Raw genomic sequence first — 21,290 nt, forward strand, 5'->3', positions numbered from 1 at the left:
TTAATGCAAGGCATCCTCCTTCATTAAGATCTTCCTAAAGTAAGCTCTTATGGATATTTTTGCTTGTGAATTTTGCAACACATAAAAAATATTGTGCTGGAAAACCATAGCTTCTGCAATGACAATATCCACCCATGAGCTGGCAAAACCTGCTTTTATTTCATTCAGAAGCTGCTATGACCCTTACTTGGCAAAGAGAATGAGAAGCCATCTGGCTGTGTTCAACATTTCTTAAAAGGATATGTGTATAATCTCATTTTAATACTCTTGTTATATACTTTAATATAATTTCATTGGTCTAAACTGAGTTATCATTGATTTAGAGCACAGCCGACAAGGCTATAACCAGCCCAATCTTCAATATTTTGAAGACTCTGGAGAAAACTAGTCTGAAAGCAGTGTGTGGTAACAAACAACACGGATGTCGCAGAACTGTACAATTTTTTTTAAAAGCTAATTTTCCTCCAAAATGAAACCCACTTTCTAAATTTTATATTAAAAAAAACTAAATAATTTGTACTTCTCAAAAATAATTTTCTCTGTTATTACAGAACACATTATATTAAAGCTTGATTTAAAAAAAAAAGGAACAAGCACATCCTTAGAGTTAAGTACATGCTTCACTGGGTCTTGAACATAAGTTGACCTGGTGCTTTCTTCAGTTCGGACCCTTTGGAACTGCATGCCAGTAGATGATAAGTTTCAGCACTTGCTAGAAAGACGATGATTAGAAATAATTTCAAAAAATCTCAACTGATGAGCTTTTTTAAGATACAAGTTGATTGTAGTAGCATGTTCTCATAGTTCCTTGTCAGTCTAATATCTCCTGTTCGAAAGTATGGATGCTAAAGGCTTTAAGATTTGAGGTACCTGATTACGCTGTTTGTACGAAAGCCTTCTACTTTGGAATGCACTGCCCATAAATTCCCTCTGTAATTTTTTGATCTGAGAATATAGCTCCCATTAAGATAGAAACATAACTCTTTTTTCCTAAAATTAATCTATCTAGCAGTTCTGATAGAGACATTTCTTACTTTTATAACACAGCACTAAATAATATCATCGCTCAAAAACCCACAACCAGCCACGGCCACAAGATGAGGACCATGTTTATCATTTACATCTTAGGAATTCTGGTATGACATCATGAATGCTGAATGCATCTTTACAAACACAGAATGGTTTAACATCAATCTCCAGTTTGATGGTAAAACCGATCTCCTAGCTCCACTGTGTTTTTGGCTTTATTGTCAGTGCTAGGAGTCTGCAAACACCCCTGCATTTTAACGTAACCAAATGAAATCTCACTCAGTAGAAATACAGAACATAACCCATGCTTCCATTTCTGATTAGTCCAAAAATTGCCTAATCAGGCTTAATGTTTTATTTAAGAAAATAATGGAACACAAATGGCTTGGTGAGGAATAACATTAGTGGAAACTTTGAAGCAAATTACGTTCTTAATGAGAAGTGGTCGTTAACACGACATTTTCCAAACATGAAATGGAAGAAACATTAATGAGTAAAAGTAAGATTACCAATCAATCTATTTCCAGGTTTATTCCTTCTGATTTTTGCAGCCCTGAAGAAGAAATAACCTGAACATCTTTATTTCAGCTTCTAAAGGTGCGAAGCTGTACTCATATAAATTACTAAGTTGGGGTCGGAATAAAAAAAACGTGCAGGAAATGCAGTTAATTTATAAAACAAAAGTTTGTCTGGTAATGTTATTATTTATCTAAATTAAACATTTGCCACACAGAGCAAAATCCCCCCAACCAGAACAGATAGCATAATAGATCTGTGGTGGGTATATAAATAGAAATATATGATGACAACTTAGAAAACAATAAGGTGGCAGCTGCAAACCCATCTGTCTCATCACAGCTGAGCAGTAAGAGCGATGCTAATAAGCTGAACTTGAACTGAGAAGTAAAAGGCAAACCAGCACACTTTTGCATTCCTACTCCTCCTGTCCCACATCCCCCCAAAATCATCTCTGTCTTTAGTTTAACACCCAGCGCTAACTTCTACTTTATTATAACAAAGGTGTCCTCCAAGATATTTTTTTTTCCTTTTCAGCAAGAAGCACAAACATTTCACACCCCTCTCTCACAGACAAGGGCAGAACTGTGTGGGTCAGCAAATAAACAACTTCTGGAGCAAAAGGACAAATCTGAACAGGTTTAAACAACCATTAAAACTTCTTCCTGCTTGTGATGAAGCAATTAACTGTCTCAGACTGAGCCAGAAACAAAGTCACTAAGGAGAACAAATTCTCTGTTTTTTCTCTTTACAAAAGCCCTTTTTCATCTTGCTATGTAAAATCTGTCCTACTGCATTGGGAGGGAAGGAAACTTGGACTAGTGCCAGCTCTTTGTTTTCTTTTTCTTTGAAAGGAGCTTGCTTGCTAGCATGACGGTGCTTCTTGGGGGTTAGTTTTGGACTTTGTTGTTTTGGGTTTTTCCTGTGTTTTATTTAGTCTGCTTTTGCAGTCCTACCTAGGATAAATTTGGCCACTGCTAATACTGCATCAAAAGCCATCAGGTTTGATCTCTCTCTCTCCTTTTTTCACTCCATATGTTTGCACAGAGAAAGCTTCACAGTATTAAGGTATCTGACATGCTGTCAGACAAATAGCACTTTCAGGGAACAAGAAGTATTAAGGCCATATCCAGTTTTTGTGATGACATGTAAAGGCTGCCTGTTGCATCCTGCATACAAAGAATTTGCCAAAGTAGGATAGAAATCCCTTGAATGGCCAGAGGCAACACCTTCTGGAAATCACTCTAGTGTTTTCTGAGCAGGAGGCTCTGTAGAACCTCACCATCTGCCAGCAAATATGTGGTGCTGATGGCAGCATGTGCGTGCAGTAGGTGACTAGGTAGAACGAGACATAGTGACTAGGCCAAGTTCCTACGTTAATTGGATGCCAAGGAGGGATACACATACAGAGCTGTTTGGGTGACCTGTTCCCTTCTCACAGCAAAATATGTCTACCAACATCCCATCTGCCTGTGGGTATGGAATTTAACGAGAGGCTAACCTTTCTCTTCCTAGGAATGGGTTCATCAAAGAGAAGGTTGCTTGTTTCAGCTTCATCAATACCATCATCTGGCTGGGAAGGTGTCCGAAAAGCTTTGAAGCTATCAGCTGACAGAGGTGGAGATGGGGTGGATGGGTTGGACTGGTCACTGGGAGCATTCCAGCTCCAGTATCCACTGCTGCTGGTACTAGAAGGCACAAATCCTCCTTCTTTCCAAGATCCATTTAGGGATTCTGTCAAGAACAACAACAGCCATCATTACAACAGTATCATGTGTTAGGGCTAAGTAGCTCTTTTATCTCAGGCTTAGATGCCGTGTGGAATTAACTGTACGTTCAATAAAGGAAAGCAAAAGTGCTAGATGTAGAGAGGACAACCACATCTATCCCACTGCACACAGATTACATACTCCACACTTGATTTTCCACATGTTTTTAAAAAACAAATATTTTTTAAAAAAGAAATGCTGGGTTTGGAAAAATAACGTGTTGGAGCACAAACCACAATAAGGAGTCAGATACTGCATCCATGATTAAGGGAAAACTTTCAAATACATCCTCAGCTTTAAACAGGAACACACGACTGTGGTGGGGCATCAGAGTAAGCTCCAAGCCACTGCACAGCCAACATAAGATCCCTGGGAAGGAGACATATACTCTGAGCCCCAGGATGCTAACGAGATCTACAAAACCATGATCATCATCCCAGTACTAAAACACCAAAGAAAACCTTAACTACACTCTGTCTTCTCATTATCTCCCAGTGCACGCACCTTTGCCTAATTTGAGTCTCCAATTGGAGCGGTGTGTATCCTTGGAAGGATACTCCTTTTTCTTCATACACGTGTACTGTTAGGCATCTGGTTTTGGAAGTGGGACGCACAGGCGCTGGATCACCTCCACACCTACTCGCTGGAGAAACTCCCTCCTCACTGCAGCAGTTCCCCTGACCTCAGGTGGGAAGCAGAGGCTCAGACTAATGGGTTACTCTACAACATGGTGGGTGGGAGTAACAGCACTGCCTTCACAGTCTGAGGCACGGCTTGAGCCATGCTTCATGTGCTGAGGTCCTCAGGCATTGGCGTGTCACTCTTCCCAGTCCCTAAAGGGCTTTTGGCAGGAGAGGAGTATGTAGGCCAGCAGCTCAGCAAAAGTATGGCCCAGGCATGTCCAGCGGTGCAACCATGGGAAGCTCTGCCTGAAGCTTCAGGTTCTCACAGGGCTTGGGCACATGTGCAGGGACGGTTTAGGTACAGTTTCTCCCTAACTCAGGCTTTGGAGGCTTTTCCCAATGAAAAGTAGGTGCTCGAGCAATACCCGACTTTGGAGTTGGCAAGCAAATAACATCTTATCTGTTCATGAAACATTATTTAAGTGTGAGACAGGAGCCTCTTCAAGCCAGTGCCTGCCTCTAAGAGTTCCGCAGAAGTCACTCCTTCATTCCTTCTCAATTTCTTACAGATAAATTTAACTAATGACATCAGCAAGAAAACAATGTCCACCACCTGCTACTAAAAGCTTAACCCAAAACCAATGACATTTTTTTCCTCCCAATTCCGTTGGTTTTTGACAAAACCCTTAACCGCTAAAATCAGCTGCTCACAAACCAGAATGCAGTACTCCATCAGATAAGCACATGCGTAAAAATACCCCCCTGCATGGGCAGCAGCCAAGTCCCTGCACTTACTGATCAGGGCCACAGAGAATAAATGGGATCAAGCCTCCCTCCCCCAGGCAAATTCCTCTTTGGGAAAGGACACATACACTTCTGGTAGCCAGTAAGTTAACATATGAAAACGTCATGTTTTGGTTCATGATTACAGCCTTCCTGTGACTGTAATGGAGGTGGGTTTTGCTTCTTTTAAGATTTTGTACTTGAGTCTCATGCCATAGAAGTACATCTGGTATCAACTTGTGACCTCAGCATAGCTTACAATTTCCATTTCTTCAGAAAAACAAAGGAAACAGTACTCTTTCAGTTACTACTTTCTGACACATTTATGGTGGTACTTTGCATTCTCAGGGTTTACAGCTTCTCCTCACCTTACTGAGAAAGAGATGTAAATCAAGAACATTTTTATAGTATGGAAAAGACTGAATGAGGCTGACAACAGGGAAAAAACAAACACTGGCTCTCATTAATACTAACAAATCTGTCAATGTAAAGAAATTTAAAATATTAAGTGCAACTTATTTAAATTTAAAATAATAAGTGCAACTTACTCTTATTTTGGGGCTCTTTTCATATTACTGGATTTGCATGAAAGAGAACCACATCAAATATTACTCAGCTGCAGGGAAACAAAGGCCAAACTCTGATCCAGTTTACATGGAGGATCATCGCCAGTAATTCCTGCACAGATCAAACTTTAATCACAGAATCACAGAACGGTAAGGGTTGGCAGGGACCTCTGGAGATCATCTAGTCCAACCCCCCTGCAAAAGCAGGTTCACCTGGAGCAGGCTGGACAGGAACGCATCCAGGTGGGTTTTGAATATCTCCAGAGAAGGAGACTCCACAAAATTCCATTTGTTTAAACAAATGTTCCTTTAATTACACTGCTACTTACTGCCCTTTTTTTGGAAAAGGATGTAGAAAGAATTAATCATTAATACATTTGTAGCTCGTATTACTAAGACCAGAGCCTAGCCTTGCAACACCAACTGAGCTTTAAATTATCATATCTTTACACTTTTATTGAACTCTTTAGTAAGTCTTCACTCAGGAAAAACTAAGATATTCGGGGAGAAGGTGCCCAATAACAGCTTCAAAATCTTGTCTGTGACTACTGAATATATGTGAATTACATTTTCTGGCTTGTTTTCCCAGATTTTGGGAAACAAGCAGACAAGCTATGTGAAGAAATATCAAAGAGCACTCAGGCTGCATGAAGAAATATCAAAGGCAGTTAACAGCTACCATTTACTTATCAGCAATTCAAAAGGGCTTGTTTGAAAGATCTTTCCAACCAACAGCTGCCAGCTAATGTGCACTGCTGATCCCGGCAACTGTCATCTGCTCAAACTCTTTACGGTGGCAGATACTGTCGTGCCTCACACGAGAGCAGCTCCCCATGACCGGGGATGCAATGTGGAACACGCGCATGCCTTAGCCACTCCGAATTGAGGCGGCGGCGGAGGGAGCCCGAGAGAGGCCGCCGCGTCCCGGGGGCACTCAATTTTTGCTGATGAATGAGAAGCTGGACATGAGCAGGCAATGTGCTCTCGCAGCCCAGAAGGCCAATCACATCCTGGGCTGCATCAAAAGAAGTGTTGCCAGCAGATCCAGAGAGGGGATTCTGCCACTTTACTCTGCTCTGGTGAGACCTCACCAGGAGTACTGTGTGCAGGTCTGGAGCCCTCAATATAGAAAGGACATGGACCTGATGGAGCAGGTCCAGAGGAGGGCCACCAAAATGATCAGGGGGCTGGAGCACCTCTGCTATGAGGACAGACTGAGGGAGCTGGGGTTGTTCAGCTTGGAGAAAAGGAGGCTCCGGGGAGACCTCATAGCGGCCTTCCAGTACCTGAGGGGGGCCTACAGGAAGGCTGGGGAGGGTCTGTTTACAAAGGCCTGCAGTGACAGGACGAGGGGCAATGGTTTTAAGCTGGAGAAGGGGAGATTTAGATTGGATATTAGGAAAAAGTTCTTTACCATGAGGGTGGTGGAACACTGGAACAGGTTGCCCAGGGAGGTGGTTGAGGCCCCTTCCCTTGAGATATTCAAGGTGAAGCTCGACAAGGCCCTGGGCAACCTGGTCTAGTTGGGGGTGTCCCTGTTGACTGCGGGGAGGTCGGACTAGATGACCTTTGGAGGTCCCTTCTGGCCTGGACCAATCTATGAATCTATGAATCTATGAATCCCTGCCTGGGACATCAGCACAGATCCAGCTTCACCTGTGGTTTCAGCTGTGATCTGGAGCAGCTGGAGAGCAGGTATGTTTTTTCCCTTCCATTGGTCTTTCCTGGGGGCTGGCAACCTCCAGCCCTGAGGTGGGACAGTCACTGGGGATGTCACCGCTGGAGGTTTCCTAGGGCTCCTCAGAGCAGTGGTACTCCCTAAATACTTCTGGTTTTAACATTTGGGAAGTGTGTGAAAGCACACAGGCAGGAGTCATGGGCGTTCACGGCTAGAATTCCAGCTAACTATATAAATTTAAATTTTCTGGAGAGGAATGAAAAAACCCACACTATTTATTCAAAAATATTGGAATTTCTCATGGTACAGATTCCTTTTAAGTACATCATTCAGTGGATTGCTCCTGCTTCCATGAAGAACTGTGAAGACTAATTCCTTATTAAGTTGCAATGAGTTAGTATTCCTCAAAGTACTCCAATAATTTACAATAGAATGGCATTTAGTATTGATTCAACAGTTATGAATAAGAGAAGCCAGTCATACAAACAATGCTGCGACATCCTAACAAGCTGTCCTAATTTAAATTATTCCTTAAAATATAACACTTTTAAAAATTTCCTGTAACTCCAGTCAAACTTGCACAATTATATATTTCATTAGCAATCTCCTTATTACCACTAACTTTTTAGATTGTTTTTTATTTGTATGTCAACTGCTATACCATGAATGGAGTAGTCTTTTAAGGGAGCATGGATTTGATGGTAGACCATCAGAGAGTTACAAAGGGCACAGGAACTGAGGGTCTAATCCTGCATCGGCAGAAACAGACCTGTCGCCATGCAAACCACACAGCCTCTCTGCCGAGGGTTGTGATTTCGAAGGGCTTTGCCTCATCGCAGTGTTGAGTAAGATCTGATCTGACTTCCATGGGGTGGGGACAAGAACCACGGAATCACAGAATGGTAGGGGTTGGCAGGGACCTTCGGAGATCATCTTGTCCAACCCCCCTGCCAAAGCAGGTTCACCTGGAGCAGGTTGGACAGGAACGCACCCAGGCGGGTTTTGAAGATCTCTACAGAAGGAGACTCCTCTCTGGGCAGCCTGTTCCAGTGCTCTGTCACCCTTTGAAGTAAAGAACTTTTTCCTCATGTTGAGATGGAATTTCCTGTGTTCCTTGTGCCCATTGACCTTTGTCCTGTCGCTGGGCACAACTGAAAAGAGCCTGACCCCATCCTGTTGACACCCACCCTTTACATATTGGTCTCTCAGTCTTTCCTCGTAAGAGAGATGCTCCATTCCCTCAGTCATCTTCATAGCCCTCTGCTGTACCCTCTCCAGCAGTTCCCTGTCCCTCTTGAACTGGGGAGCCCAGAACTGGACACAGTGCTCCAAATGGGGCCTCACCAGGCCAGAGTAGAAGGGGAGGATGACCTCCCTCAACCTGCTGGCCACGCTCTTTTTAATGCACTTTTTAACCACTGCTGTTGAGTTCAGTACATATGGGCAAATGAAAACAAGCTGTTTGGAAAATTAGCATTCCTGTGAGGTCAGGAGACCTGCAGCATTCATCTCCCACTTACAAAATGAGGTATCTCCTATTTCATAGACTGGAGCTATTTTATGGTTACGGAAGGTTCCTTCTGATTCCTGCAACCACTGCACCACAGACTTTGTCAGAGCAAAGTTCCTTCAGTACAATCCCCAGCACGCATGGACCACTGCCAGAAGACAGCCACTCACACTTTGTCCTCCACCACGGCCACAACTCCTGGAAACAAGCTCCCTGTACACAGCCCTGCCACCCCTCCCTGCAGCCCTTGCCTGGGTGCTGCTCTGAAGGCTTACCGTTGGGTCGGACAGGAGGGCTGCGGACCAAAGGGCTGGTGGATAAACTGGTGAGTACCATGGCTGCTGTTACTTTATCCATGTCCAGTTCTTCTGAAGATTTTCTGAAACACAGTGAATGGGAGGGACGAAACACATCAGCAAATACTTAACTTCCTCTAATGGTTTTATTTTTTTTTAATAACAGTCCAAACCCTAACGCAGTAATCGAAGAAAGCCACCAACCAGAGTTCTCAAAGCTTTTGTCTACTTTTAGCCACCTGAGCACACCAAGTGGCTACTTTAAGCACACCAGCTCAGCATAAATAAGAAAGACAGAGGGAAAAGAGAATACATCTTTGTATAAAACGTTAGGATTATTGTGACACTCCATTAGTTTGACCCTGTTTTCTTTTTCACGAATTTCAGCTATGTATATCCTTAAAGCTAACCGTCTAAGATTTTTTTTTTCTTGTATGAAGACACAGAGATGCAAAACCAGGGAAGATTACCAGGAACATTAATAACTGTCATTGTCTCTGAGAAGCATTCAGCTGCTCTGTAGTCCTCTCCTGCAGGACTATGCTGACCGTCCCTACTCCTTTATCCAGCTGTGGATGAACCACTGATATATCCACTTCTACAACATATGAGGACAAACTGACCACAGGTTCCCCATATGCTGGAGAAGCTGCTCCCTCGTGTTTGCAATCAGCCCTCCAACAAGGCTATTCTCTGTGTAGGACTAACATGCTCCCGTCCAGGCCTCTGCAGAATTGCAAAACCTCGCTACAGCAGTTGTTACAAGCGTTTGCCAAGTTGGTGTCAAGACGTCAGAGTCTAGACCCAGAGCTAATTGCAAAGTTGCTCCAAATAGTCTATAAATTCAACTTCTAGCTCTTCTGTATTGATGGTTTTTTCCCCCTCTACAATGACTCAGACTGCTGCTCTGAAAAAACAACCTTCACTCCAAATAATTTTGCCAATAATGTCCCAAAATTGTCATCACGTGCCTAAGATGAAAGTTTTCATGGGTAGGCAAAAGACAAGAGTGGTCATGAGTCGTCCCCCCCCCATTTCTAACCATGCTAAACCACACTCTTGCAATTACTGGAATGTTTTTTTCCTACTTGATCCGATTTAACAGGTTTTCAATATGGAAAGCCCAAATAAATAAAACTTTGGACTTTTTCCCTGCCCATTTTGAATCACAGTCATTTTGACTACTTACTGTTCCTCAGCTGCAGCCAGCAAACAAGGAATGCTCCGCTTGTACTTCCCAGCCACAAGAATTTTAGCAGCTGCAAGTGCTAGCTTATGTGCCTCTGCTCCCAAACGCATTTTTACAGTTTGGCCCACAAACGTAAACACACATATTTCATGTACCACTCAGCCAGCCCCACTGCAGGCACAGCAGCCTTCGAGGGAGAGTCAGAGCATAAATCTGAAGACAGGAACCACTTTGGCCATCTGCATTTAGTCACCATCACATGCGAGCTGATGTCTTAAGACTGCCCTAGTCTTTTCCAGCTTCCTCCGCTGGGAAGTTGAACCTGCAGACAGCTGTTGAACAGCATTTGCACTCAGAGGGGAGAATAACTTGGCTGTTATGCATCGCTTGTTCCCAAACCATTTATTCCACCACTGCTAAGGTGATTTTCTGCGGAGTGAAGTTATAATCCCTGCCGTTGCTTATACTGTTATTAGGTGCAATGAAATCCAAATCAGTTGTAAAATCATCTACTATATAGCTACGAAGATTTCTTCTTTCCTCTAATCCCACATCCCAGGCTCCAAACGCAGCCTTCCAACTTCTGCATGGATATATTTGTGTCAGCCCTGTCTGCATCTGAGACCAAACAGTTTTAGATCCTTTATTTCCAAGTCTTTGTAACTCCAAACACATGACGATAGCTGAATTTTAATAAACCAGCTGAGAAATAAGCAGCAGAAGTTAGAGGCTGTTGGGGACAGATCTTTTACTGCCGGCCCATGTCTCTCAGCTTCATGTCTGCTCGCTTCCTCGGCAGGATGAATGGTTTCACTTGATCTCTGCAATACTCTAACCTGGCCAGCCTGGTATTTAAAATAGTCCTTCTCTTTAATAGCCAAGATCAAACTCAATTTAGTTACTACCCTCACTCTTATTCAATCCTTTTCTTTGTTTTGCTGATGAATTTACCTTTTTTAAAAAATTCATTTAATGGTGTTAAGAAACGATCACATCTTCCTCTGTCAGACCCGTGTGCGAGGAAAGGATGGATTTAAGCTCCAAAGAAGAGCAAAAGAGGGTGCAAGATGAGTCCAAGGCTATGCAAGTGTCCCAAACCGCTTGTTTGTACCATAGCCAGGTCAAAACATGACACAACAGCCAATCTCCTACTGTCACGTTGCCTCAGCCGGCAGCTGACTCCCCCTAGGGCTTGTGTTTCCTTACGGGACTGAATCCAGCTTAGGGTTTTGGTGCGGTTCCTCCCTGCCAGCAACCTTCTGGCGAGGGAACGTCTCCCAGACCTCCCTTTGTGAAAGGTGCGCAGGTCCTCTTCTGGCCACCATCACCTTCACACTCCCTAGTAAGCGTTATTCCCATCTGGACACATCTTACCACACCTCTGTTGTTTCTTCTCTCTATCAGCCACACTATCATCTCTGGTTGGAATTTTTTTTTAAACAGAACTTTCTCTCAAAAATCCTTTAAAAATGCACATTTTATTCTATTTTTGAAGGCTTTGGTCTATCTTATATTATTTGCCTGGCTTAGACAAAAAAGCCTGCAATTCTTCCTCTTGGAAAGACTACATATTATGGGCAGTACTTTACCCAACCATATTTTAAGGGTCCTGGAGAATTTTCTTTTAGCAGAGAAACTGGTAGTGGTAGCAGGTGTTTTTGATAAAACTGACCTTATTTAAAAGAACAACTTAACTTCATTTTAAGCAAAGGAAAAAAAAAAAATTATTTTCCCTGTCCACAATGCCAAAGCTTTCAATTAATTCCCTGACTTGTGACCTCCAACTCCAGCACAGTGATGCTCAAAGCAACGATGCACGGGTTCACCCAATGGAAAGTGCCCTCCTATGCTTTGGAGCTGCCCCGACACAGCCCGAGTGCAGACCAGGCAGCGTTTCTTCACTAGGGCTCTACTCCCGTTGAGAAGGTGAGAGGGGGGAGCTGGCAGGACCAGACTGCGAGGGAATAGAAGCTCCAGCACCAGGAAATGAGCCCACAGAGAACAGATTCCAATTACTTCAAGTGCAGGTTGGCTATAGAAGTTGACGGTCACAGACCACCTTCTTCTCCAGAGCCACGTCCCTCTGCTGTTCCAGCACTGCTGAGCTTGCCTTTCCTTATCCTACTTCCTAAACAATAACCACTTGAAGCCCGTATGCCTGAAACATTCAGATTTATTAAAAGACTTACATTTTCCTTTGGTTTGGCAGAGGCATGCGCTTACCTTTTTCTTACTGCTATCCCCACCAGAGGCACCCAGTAAAAAATAAGTGAAATAAAAAACTTTAACTAGGATTGATCAAGAACAGCGGCGGTCAGGCACAAAAATGCTAGCATGCTATGTTAGCTGGCTTCTGTCCTCCACCCAAAAACCAGCTTATGACAGTGGTTCACAAAACATCTTGACCTTTTGTTAAGGAAGTACCGTATAAATATACGTGCATTAATATGCTACAACTAAGACAAAATAACAGTATATTTAAATTGCTCTCTCCCTCCCATCCTTACACTTCTAAATGCTCATAGAGAGACCTCAGAAGTCTTACTCTGACCACCTGATTACAGCCACATCAAACTGATGCTCTCATACTGAGCACTGCATCAAGACTGATAGACAAACGTTGTTACGGGTTTTTGTATACCAAAAATATGATTCATTATATAATGAATCATTATAATCAGTGCACTAGTAATAACAGAAGTACTTCTGAAAGAAACAAAAATCCTAAATTACATTCTGTGGTGAAGTAAAAAGATTTTACTTTTCTTCAATTCATTATTAATGGCAAAGGCAACATCCTAACAAGGAATCAGCAAGAAAAGCCATGCTTTATCAAGAAAAGCCACAGCCTCTATCAGGCTGTGACTCCAGATATCTAAAGTAACTACAACCACTCTTCTGTCTTGAGCAAAGATCTACAGTATTGTGCAGCAAAATATTATTCATCCGTAAAATACCTTACCTTTATGATAATATTTGGTTACCATCTAACAACTCAAAATACTGACAGTACAAATAAATGAATGATCTTGCTAGTTGCTGTTAGGTTTGTTTCTTGATTATAAAGATTAAAAATTAACCTGCTTGCCAAAGACAAAAGGAAAAATTATAGATAGAATGACCCATATAACCAGTCCGAGGTCCTAAGCACTCTTTGGTAAAAGCTGCCACTTTTCACAATAAAGCAAAAAGCACAGGGAAATATTTCCAATGATTATATTAAATCATTACAGTACTATAATGATACATCTTAAAACTTAAAGGAGCATTGCTATTTGCACATCTAAAAAGAGAACTGGTGTTTGATATCCGAAGCACAGACACAATAATACCATGCACCAATTAGAAGCCAGGGATTTCTGCCTTTGTTCATCATGGCCAAACCTCTTTCACTCTTAACTTGGTGATATTTGCAAACTAGTTTATATACAAAATAATTGTGTGTCTCTCTCTGCTGTTCTGGTTATACACCAGCAATTTTTTAGGACACTGACAGCGACTAGAAATGAATTATGATAAAATTTGTTATTATGCTAATATAGGAACTTTTCTTCTAAAAGATATATATACCTGAACTTTGCAAGGAAAAAAGAAAAGTGCTTCAAAGGCCACCTCAAAGCTCTCCACCACCCTCAGCCAAGCTGAAAGATTTTGTGATTCAATTATTCCAAGGACCTTTGGAAGTCTGGCTGGTCTGTTAGAGACCAAGGAGAGCTGATGGACTGTAATGGTTTAAAGACAATAAAAAGTCTCTGCAAATTAGTCGTATCACATGGGAGACGTTCACAGAGAGTGGTTCTCAGCATCCTGGAGAAGAAAGTACGTTCAACAGAAGAACTCAAGAGAAAGTGGTGTGTATTGCAGGCGTGTTTCTCAAAGTCTTTATTCTTTCTCGCATCAGCTTCCAGCACTCCACAAAAAGAGGACTCTCTAAAAACAAGTATTTCTCTAGCTATTATCATTAAAAGCACTAAAACTTAAAATAAAACAATAAATTAATTTTTACAACCATTTCATAGATTTAGATAACCAAGAAAACATGATATTTGGTTCCAAAGGCTGGCTGACGTACTCTCCCATACACTGTCTCTCAGTCACCCCCGGCCCCTCCTCAAGCCCCTGGAGGACAGACGGCTTCCTGAGCCAGGCACACCCTCAGGGAGCCCCTGGAACACCCTTTCCCAGTGCCCCTCCGCTCCCTACAACCTAGTGACCCTACCCTGGCTGTTCTGTAGGCTACCACTGCACCAGACCTCTTCGGGGAATGCTGGCAGAGCTGCACCAGCAACAAAAAGGATGTGAAATTACTGCAATTTCTGTCATTTGGCTCTCTGATTTACAAAACACAGGATACAGTGTGCTGAGGGTGGGGAGGGAGAGGAAAACACAGCTCTCATTATTGGCTGCTGGTAAGATCTACGTTAAGATCTACTGTTTTTAAATGCTCTGTGTAAAGGGGAACAGTTAAGCAAGCCAAATTCAACACCTGGAGATAAGCCGCAGTTAACAGGAATAATTTATTCTATATATTGAAAAAGCTGACCCAATGAATAATTTTTACTTTTCAAACAGCTGTGACATATCAGGAGAACTTAGGTGCAGAGCACTCAGGGCAACGACAGAAGCTGAAGAAGGAGCATGACACAGAAGCCAGCTGCTTCAAAATAGAACAATCAAATAAATGGTAATCACTTGATAAATTATAAGTGCAAAGCAAAACTTAAATTCAGAAAGGAATAACAGAACCCTGCAGAGAACGGTTATACCTTACAGACACCCACAAACCTTGAAGATTTTCTAAGAAGTTTTTCTGTTCCATTTTCTGTACTTTAGAGGCCATTTGCTGACACAATAAATAATTCAGTCTCTACAAACCAAGTGTCAATAGTGCCCTGAAGCAACAGAGCAATTATCCCAAATATTACCCAATATATTAATGTTCATCCCTTTTCTGCCTTTGCCTTAGATGCTGTTTCAGCCTGTTCGCAGGCGCACCCCCTTTCATAAATGGGATCACTTTGATGGGGTACTGTTTAGAGAAAGAAAATGTCACACTTCTGATGCTTTCTTCAGGGAAAGGGGCTGGACCACTTGTTACAATGCCCAACAGGTACTGCTCAATGCAATACGAATTATCATGCTGAAAACAGAAAAAGATGGAAAAGTTAAAAAAATACCACAAGCTCCTGAGGGTCCCAGCTCATCAAATGTAACCAGAACGGTGCCAAGAAGCACTGTGATGTGCTAAGGGGACAGCCGATGCCAGCTGGTAGCAGAGAGAGAGGGTAAGACACCTTGCCCCTCCAGGTAGCTGGTGTCCCCGCTGCAGAGCCTGCTGCTGCGGAGCAGCGCTGTTTGAGCAGCAGCAGCCTCACCCAGCCCCGCAGTCAGAGCCCCCAGATAAATACTGCTGCATCCGATGTCTCTTTTTCCCAGCGCTCTCATTGAGCCTTTTGCAAAAACTCTTTTCCCCATAAATCTTCCTTAACTTTTGAGAAGAATTATTTTACCAGCGATTAGCTAAAGATATCCTTATGCCAAGTGCTGTGGGAACTCTGTCTTTTCCAAAGTAAAATACAAAATATAAGGCCAGAAACATTTTGCTATTCCTTCTTGTTTCCCCCTTATCTATTGCAAAAAGTATGATTCCCACTTAGGATGAATTTAATTCTAAATTCCCAAAATATGTTCTAGAAAATCAATGCCTATACGTAGTCTTAACACATTGACATGGATAATTTGTTTAGCACAATTTATCTCTAAAAAGCTGATGAAAGTCAATTTTTAAATAATATTTAATTGCTTTTTTCCCTTCACACATTAAAATGTATATTTTTTCCTAATAAAATATGCATTGATGAAACACTTGAAAAAGCCTGCGAGTTCTTCTCTCACCAAATCAGAGCTACAAGCACGCTGCCCTGTCGCTACGTGTAACTACTAATGTGAAGAAGATGGCAAGCACTTTGCTGAAATCAAATCAGTCTCAAAAATTACCCACAGAGTCACTTTCTGTTTATGGTTAATATTTACAACTCTTTATTTTTTTTAAAGCTAGAAGCAAACAGAATTGGAAAGAAAAAGTCACCAATTCTGGACAAGGCTGCCCACAGCCACCAGTACTGCTGAAAGAGATCTGGAGACTAGAGAAACACCTCTGAGATGCCCGCCCTCTGCTTCCTGCCAAGGTGAGATATTATATCCCAAAGAGTGGAATTTCCAAAAATTAAACCATTGTTTCTATGGCATACATGAGCCAATAGGTCACAGAACTGTAAAGTATCTTCCAGGGTCATCCCTGCTATTGCAGTGACCCAGGAGACGCACACCATGGTTCACCTCACAACTGGTTGGTTTTTTTTTCCTTCTCAATCTGTTAGAAACCTGTTACAGAACAGGGAAGGCACAGAGCTAGCTCATCTTGTCCTCTCCGCTCCCACCTTCCCTTCATCTCCATGTCCTTGGACCAGTTCTGCAGGGCTATGTTGACAACAGAGTACCCGTGATAGCTAGCTCACAGCTATTTTATCTACGCACTTACATTCCATGGAGAGCATCGAGCTACACCTCTTTACATGGGTTCTCTTTCCATTTCCCTGATCATCCTACAAGTCTGTGTCCATCTCTTGTCGATATGAGTACATTCATAATGAACAGAGCTGCTCCTAGTGTTATTGATATGGTCTCACTCACATCTTCTACAAGGACAGTATTATTTCCCTGTCTCTGCTGAAATCTCCTGGATTTGACTCAGAAGGATAGCTCAGTCATCTGTAATGAACAATACAACCCCACTGCTGTTCTCTTCATCGCTTGTTTACAGCTAATGCAGTTGGAATTAATTAGTGCTAGTGAACTTCTTCTTTCTTTTGAAATGGTGATTAAAATGTTTCCTTCAAAATTCAGTAACAAACACGACTAACATTTATCTTTACATCCAACCTGATTACAGGCCAGATTTTAATGATTTTCCTTCCTCGGTTTTCATTTTCTCAAGAAAGATCATTATTAAGATAACAGCACCTCCAGATACTTTTCAGGTCGGGCAGTACGGCATACAGTGCAAATATTGGTAATGCATAAACTCTCACACTTTGTATGTGGGGCTTTGCAGGCCATTTGGTCCAGCATTCTGTGGCCAACGCTGTTTCAAAGCAAGATGCAATAGGGATGTTCCCACAATCAATATACCCCCCCATTCCCAGGAATTATGAATTTCCTTATACTCTGTGACGAGACTAAAAAACACAAACAAAATGCCGTAGATCTTCCAATACATCTTCTATCAGCTATGGCCCTGGATACTCTTCTTTTCCACATTATCTCCATCCTCTGTATACATTGTCCTCGTGTCTGGGCTTCAATCATGCTCTACAGCAGGGAGCACTGCAAATTAGTTATGTTATTCAGGAGACAAATATTACCTTTTATCAGGTTTAATTTAGTTACTTTTCTGATTGTTGTTGTTTTCACAATACAAGACATGCACAGCAGAACCTCTAAGCTCGCCATTGCTTTATTTACTATGACATCTCCTATACATTTCCTTTCTGACGTGAATATACACAGTAACTTCAGTATTTCTTTACATCAAGCTCTTTCTATGTTTATTAAGCCACAGTTTGGGATATGCCACTTGCCAAGGAAGAAAAGGCAACAGGATTTTCTGAATGATAATGTCTCAGTCAGCCAGAGATGCGGCCACTGTTTGATACCCCTGGTTGCTCAAAGCTAAACGTGAAAAATATAAAGCAAAGCCCCTGAAGACATTCCTGTAGGAAGAAACTACCTTTACCAATTCTACGCCACGATGACTCAGGAGACAAGCTGATGTTCTGACTGACCGGTGATCCATCGAAGAGCTAAGTCAGGACTGGGTCCTTCTGTTTTAGGAAAAAGTGTGCTAGATTACAGACTGAAATAGATACCACCACATTAAAAATATATCCTGCCCTAAGTAAAACCATATTGCACACACTCTACACTGTATAATCCCTTTCCACTGTATAATTTCATTTCAGGTGGCATGTAGTTTACCATTAAGTCTTTCCGATTTTTCAGGAGGGTACAGATGAGAGGCTTCTGTTGTTTAGTTAGCACCTGAAATTCCAAGTTGACATTATGAATGGTGAAGTACCACCACCAGAAGATCTCCAGGCCTAACCAACACAAAGCGTTTCAAACAAGGGCACCTGGTCTTGAAACAAATAAGGCACAAAGCCATCTCTTCTCTGAACCATCTCTTATAAAGATGAAAGATATTTAAGCTAAATGTCAGTCTTTCTTCTTGCCTTTAAAGCAATTGTTCAACCCTTTCAAAGATCTTTATCAACTTAATTTCTTCCACAGGAACCAAATATAACCTCATGGATGGCTACCTTCTCATCCTATGATTTAAACATTTGTTGCATGGGTATGAACTGAACGTCTTTTTAAATTGCTGGATATAAAATCAGACACTACAAAACAACTAAAATCTGCCAGCCCATTCCAGGAGACGGATGTGCAGTAAGGAAATGTCTCAGAAGTCTCCAGGCAGAGTAGGACTTACTGGGCAGGAGCCAAAAGTGACTGCAGAGCCAGGCCAAAGCGTCCCTGCGGCCACTGGCCTCCTGCGGCTGAAGGAGCCTTCGGCACAGTCAGCGTGTGGAAAGGTCAGGGCTTCCTGAAGAACAACATCACTCCCTGCGCGTATGCTGTATGGCATGTGCGCCTGACTGTCCCAGAGATCCCAGGCTGGAATAACCGCACTCTCCACAAGAATATTTAGGTATCTATGTAAAGCAAAAAGATTTCAGCAAGAAAACGAGAAAGTCTAGACCATCTGATTACCCGTTCTAGACAGCAGCCAGCATTTACTGATGTCAGACACTAGACTCTGTTACTATATGTATTTCTTCATTATTCAACACTAGCTACTGCACTGAAGATGCTCCTCTCCTCCTTAACAATCCCACTGATGATGACTTTAAAATAATCTCCTGTGGAAGGGTCCTCTTTAGCCTGTAAACAATTAAAATTGTTTCCATATTTTCCCAACTCAGGATGTTCTCTTAGGGTACAGAATCACAGAATCACATGGGGTTGGAAGGGACCTCTGGAGATCACCTAGTCCAACCCCCTGCCAAAGCAGGTCCACCCAGAGCAGGTTGCACAGAAACGTGTCCAGGCGGGTTTGCAATGTCTCCAGAGAAGGAGGCTCCACCACCTCTCTGGGCAGCCTCTTCCAGGGCTCTGCCACCCTCAAAGTGAAGAAGTTCCTCTTCATGTTTAGATAGAACTTCTTATACTCAAGTTTGTGCCCATTTCCTCTTGTCCTGTCACTGGGCACCACTGAAAAAAGACCGGCCCCATCCTCTTGACACTCTCCCTTTAAGTGTTTATGAGCATTGATCAGATCTCCCCTCAGTCTTCTCTTCTGCAGACTAAAAAGACCCAAGTCCCTCAGCCTTTCCTCATCAGAGAGATGCTCCAGGCCCCTCATCATCTTTGTAGCCCTCCGCTGTACCCTCTCCAGCAGTTCCCTGTCCTTCTTGAACTAATTTTCTAACTGACAAATGTTCACAATGAGCAGTGGTGGCAGATGAGTCAGTATTTTGTTTCACTCATGTTAGGAACGTTAAGCATCCTCCATGTCAAATTATAAGTTAAAAATCAAAAACTAGACCTAGAGTTGTGCCTTCATAACATACCACAGGCACATGTCTCAGTGTGAAAAGTGATGTTTCATGCACAAGTCTGGCAACATTGCAGTCATGCTATGATCATCCTTGCTGGAACAGCATGAAGCGAAAAAGATTGGTCATGGTAGGGAAACCAGTACTACGCACCACTACTTTGCATTATACTACATTAAAGACCATCAAGCAAGTTGCCATAGTTCACTTATACTATGCAACATTATTGTTTCTATAACCTTCAGATCTACCTTAAACTAAACAAGCATTTTATTCTGGACTCCTTCGCCACCTATTAATGTATATTTATTAATTTATAAGCAGTCCTAGCATTTAAAACCCAGCAGCAAACAAGTGGTGATTTGTGACAACTACGGATACACAACACGTTCTCTTTAAAGCCACTGGGAAGTCATGCGAGCCCTCAAGAAATTCCAGAGCTCTGATTTTTCACCTTTGATCCCCTTCTTCGAAGGAAGGGAAAACATTGCCCTTTTATTGTGAGATGAAAATGAAAAAAAAAAAAAAAAGTTTTTGTGTGTTGATTATATTTTTAAAATACACGCAACAATCCTGGTGAAACAAATTGACCTGAAGTTAAAATTTCACTGTAACTGAGATGACTGCAACACGGTAATATCAAATCATCAAAAAACGCAGCTTGCATTATCAAGCAGGTGGGGGAATAACACATCATTTGAGTGCAGGGGAAGACCTGTATTTAATAATCTGCAAGTGGCAATATATGAAACACCTTCCAACTGGGAGAGGACCCAGAAAGAGCTGGGGTCAGCAATTACCACTCCTGGTTCTATCGGGGCGGTGGGAGACTTGGGTAAACCCAATCTGCAAATTATTGCTCTGCCATTTGTTTCCAAGTAGTTTATCTACGATCTGTAACATTGTTATAGGAAAAGGTAACAAAAATAGATACTTCTATTTTGAATGAAATAAAGATATAACTTTATAAAAATGGCAATATTATGAAAATAAAAATGGATTAGGAAGTCTTATGAAACTCCTTTGGTTTTTTTGATAAACCACTGTGAGCATACAAGATGGTCAATTTACATGGATTAAAACTGAAGGGAGGTATTAGGAATATTTATAAATACTCCCGATCTAAATGTTTTTCTAAGATGCTTTTAACATCAAACATTCATTGTGCTATAACAGGTTTGCTCTACAAGTCCAGGAGCAGGTTTTGTTTTGGTTTGTTTTGTTTTTTGTTTTTTTTTTTTATTTTATTTATTTATTTTTATTTTTAATTATTTGAATGCTTTGCATTTAAAAGAATGAAACCACTGACACAGTATGCGGTAGCAGAATACATCTGGCTTAACTCTACTGTCATCTTTAGTGTTCTTGTCTGAAATTCAACCTTTTTTTTTTGTTACAATAAACTAACTGAACTGTGGCAGGCAGGTATCAAAGGCAAATTGAGAATACACTGCCCAGCCTCTGGCTAGTACTAGGTCCAGCTTGTTCTCCATTATGTTCTGCTAGATGGAAACACTCTCCCTGGTAATATTTGTGTTAGTAACTGTTTATGAACCCATAACCCTTCTAGATTTTTAAATAACATAGCAGAGTATGCTTTTGCTTTTTTTTTTTTTCCCCCTAGGAAAATACTGCTGTAACAAATATTCCAAGC

General features: G+C 41.8%; 1 protein-coding gene across 2 annotated transcripts in view; it reads right to left on the reverse strand.

The window, feature by feature from the left end:
* ZNF704 (zinc finger protein 704) overlaps positions 1 to 21,290 on the reverse strand; it is a 100,308-nt gene that overhangs the window by 17,496 nt on the left and 61,522 nt on the right. For both annotated transcript variants that reach the window (XM_074145283.1, XM_074145284.1), the window contains exons 3-4: positions 8,750 to 8,853; positions 3,047 to 3,279 (exon numbers count right to left, since the gene is read on the reverse strand). In XM_074145283.1, the coding sequence (XP_074001384.1) occupies positions 3,047 to 3,279; positions 8,750 to 8,853 (337 nt within the window). The remainder of the gene's footprint in view (positions 1 to 3,046; positions 3,280 to 8,749; positions 8,854 to 21,290) is intronic.

Source organism: Numenius arquata, chromosome 3 (assembly GCF_964106895.1).
Source record: "Numenius arquata chromosome 3, bNumArq3.hap1.1, whole genome shotgun sequence".
In the NCBI taxonomy this organism is placed as follows: Eukaryota; Metazoa; Chordata; class Aves; order Charadriiformes; family Scolopacidae; genus Numenius; species Numenius arquata.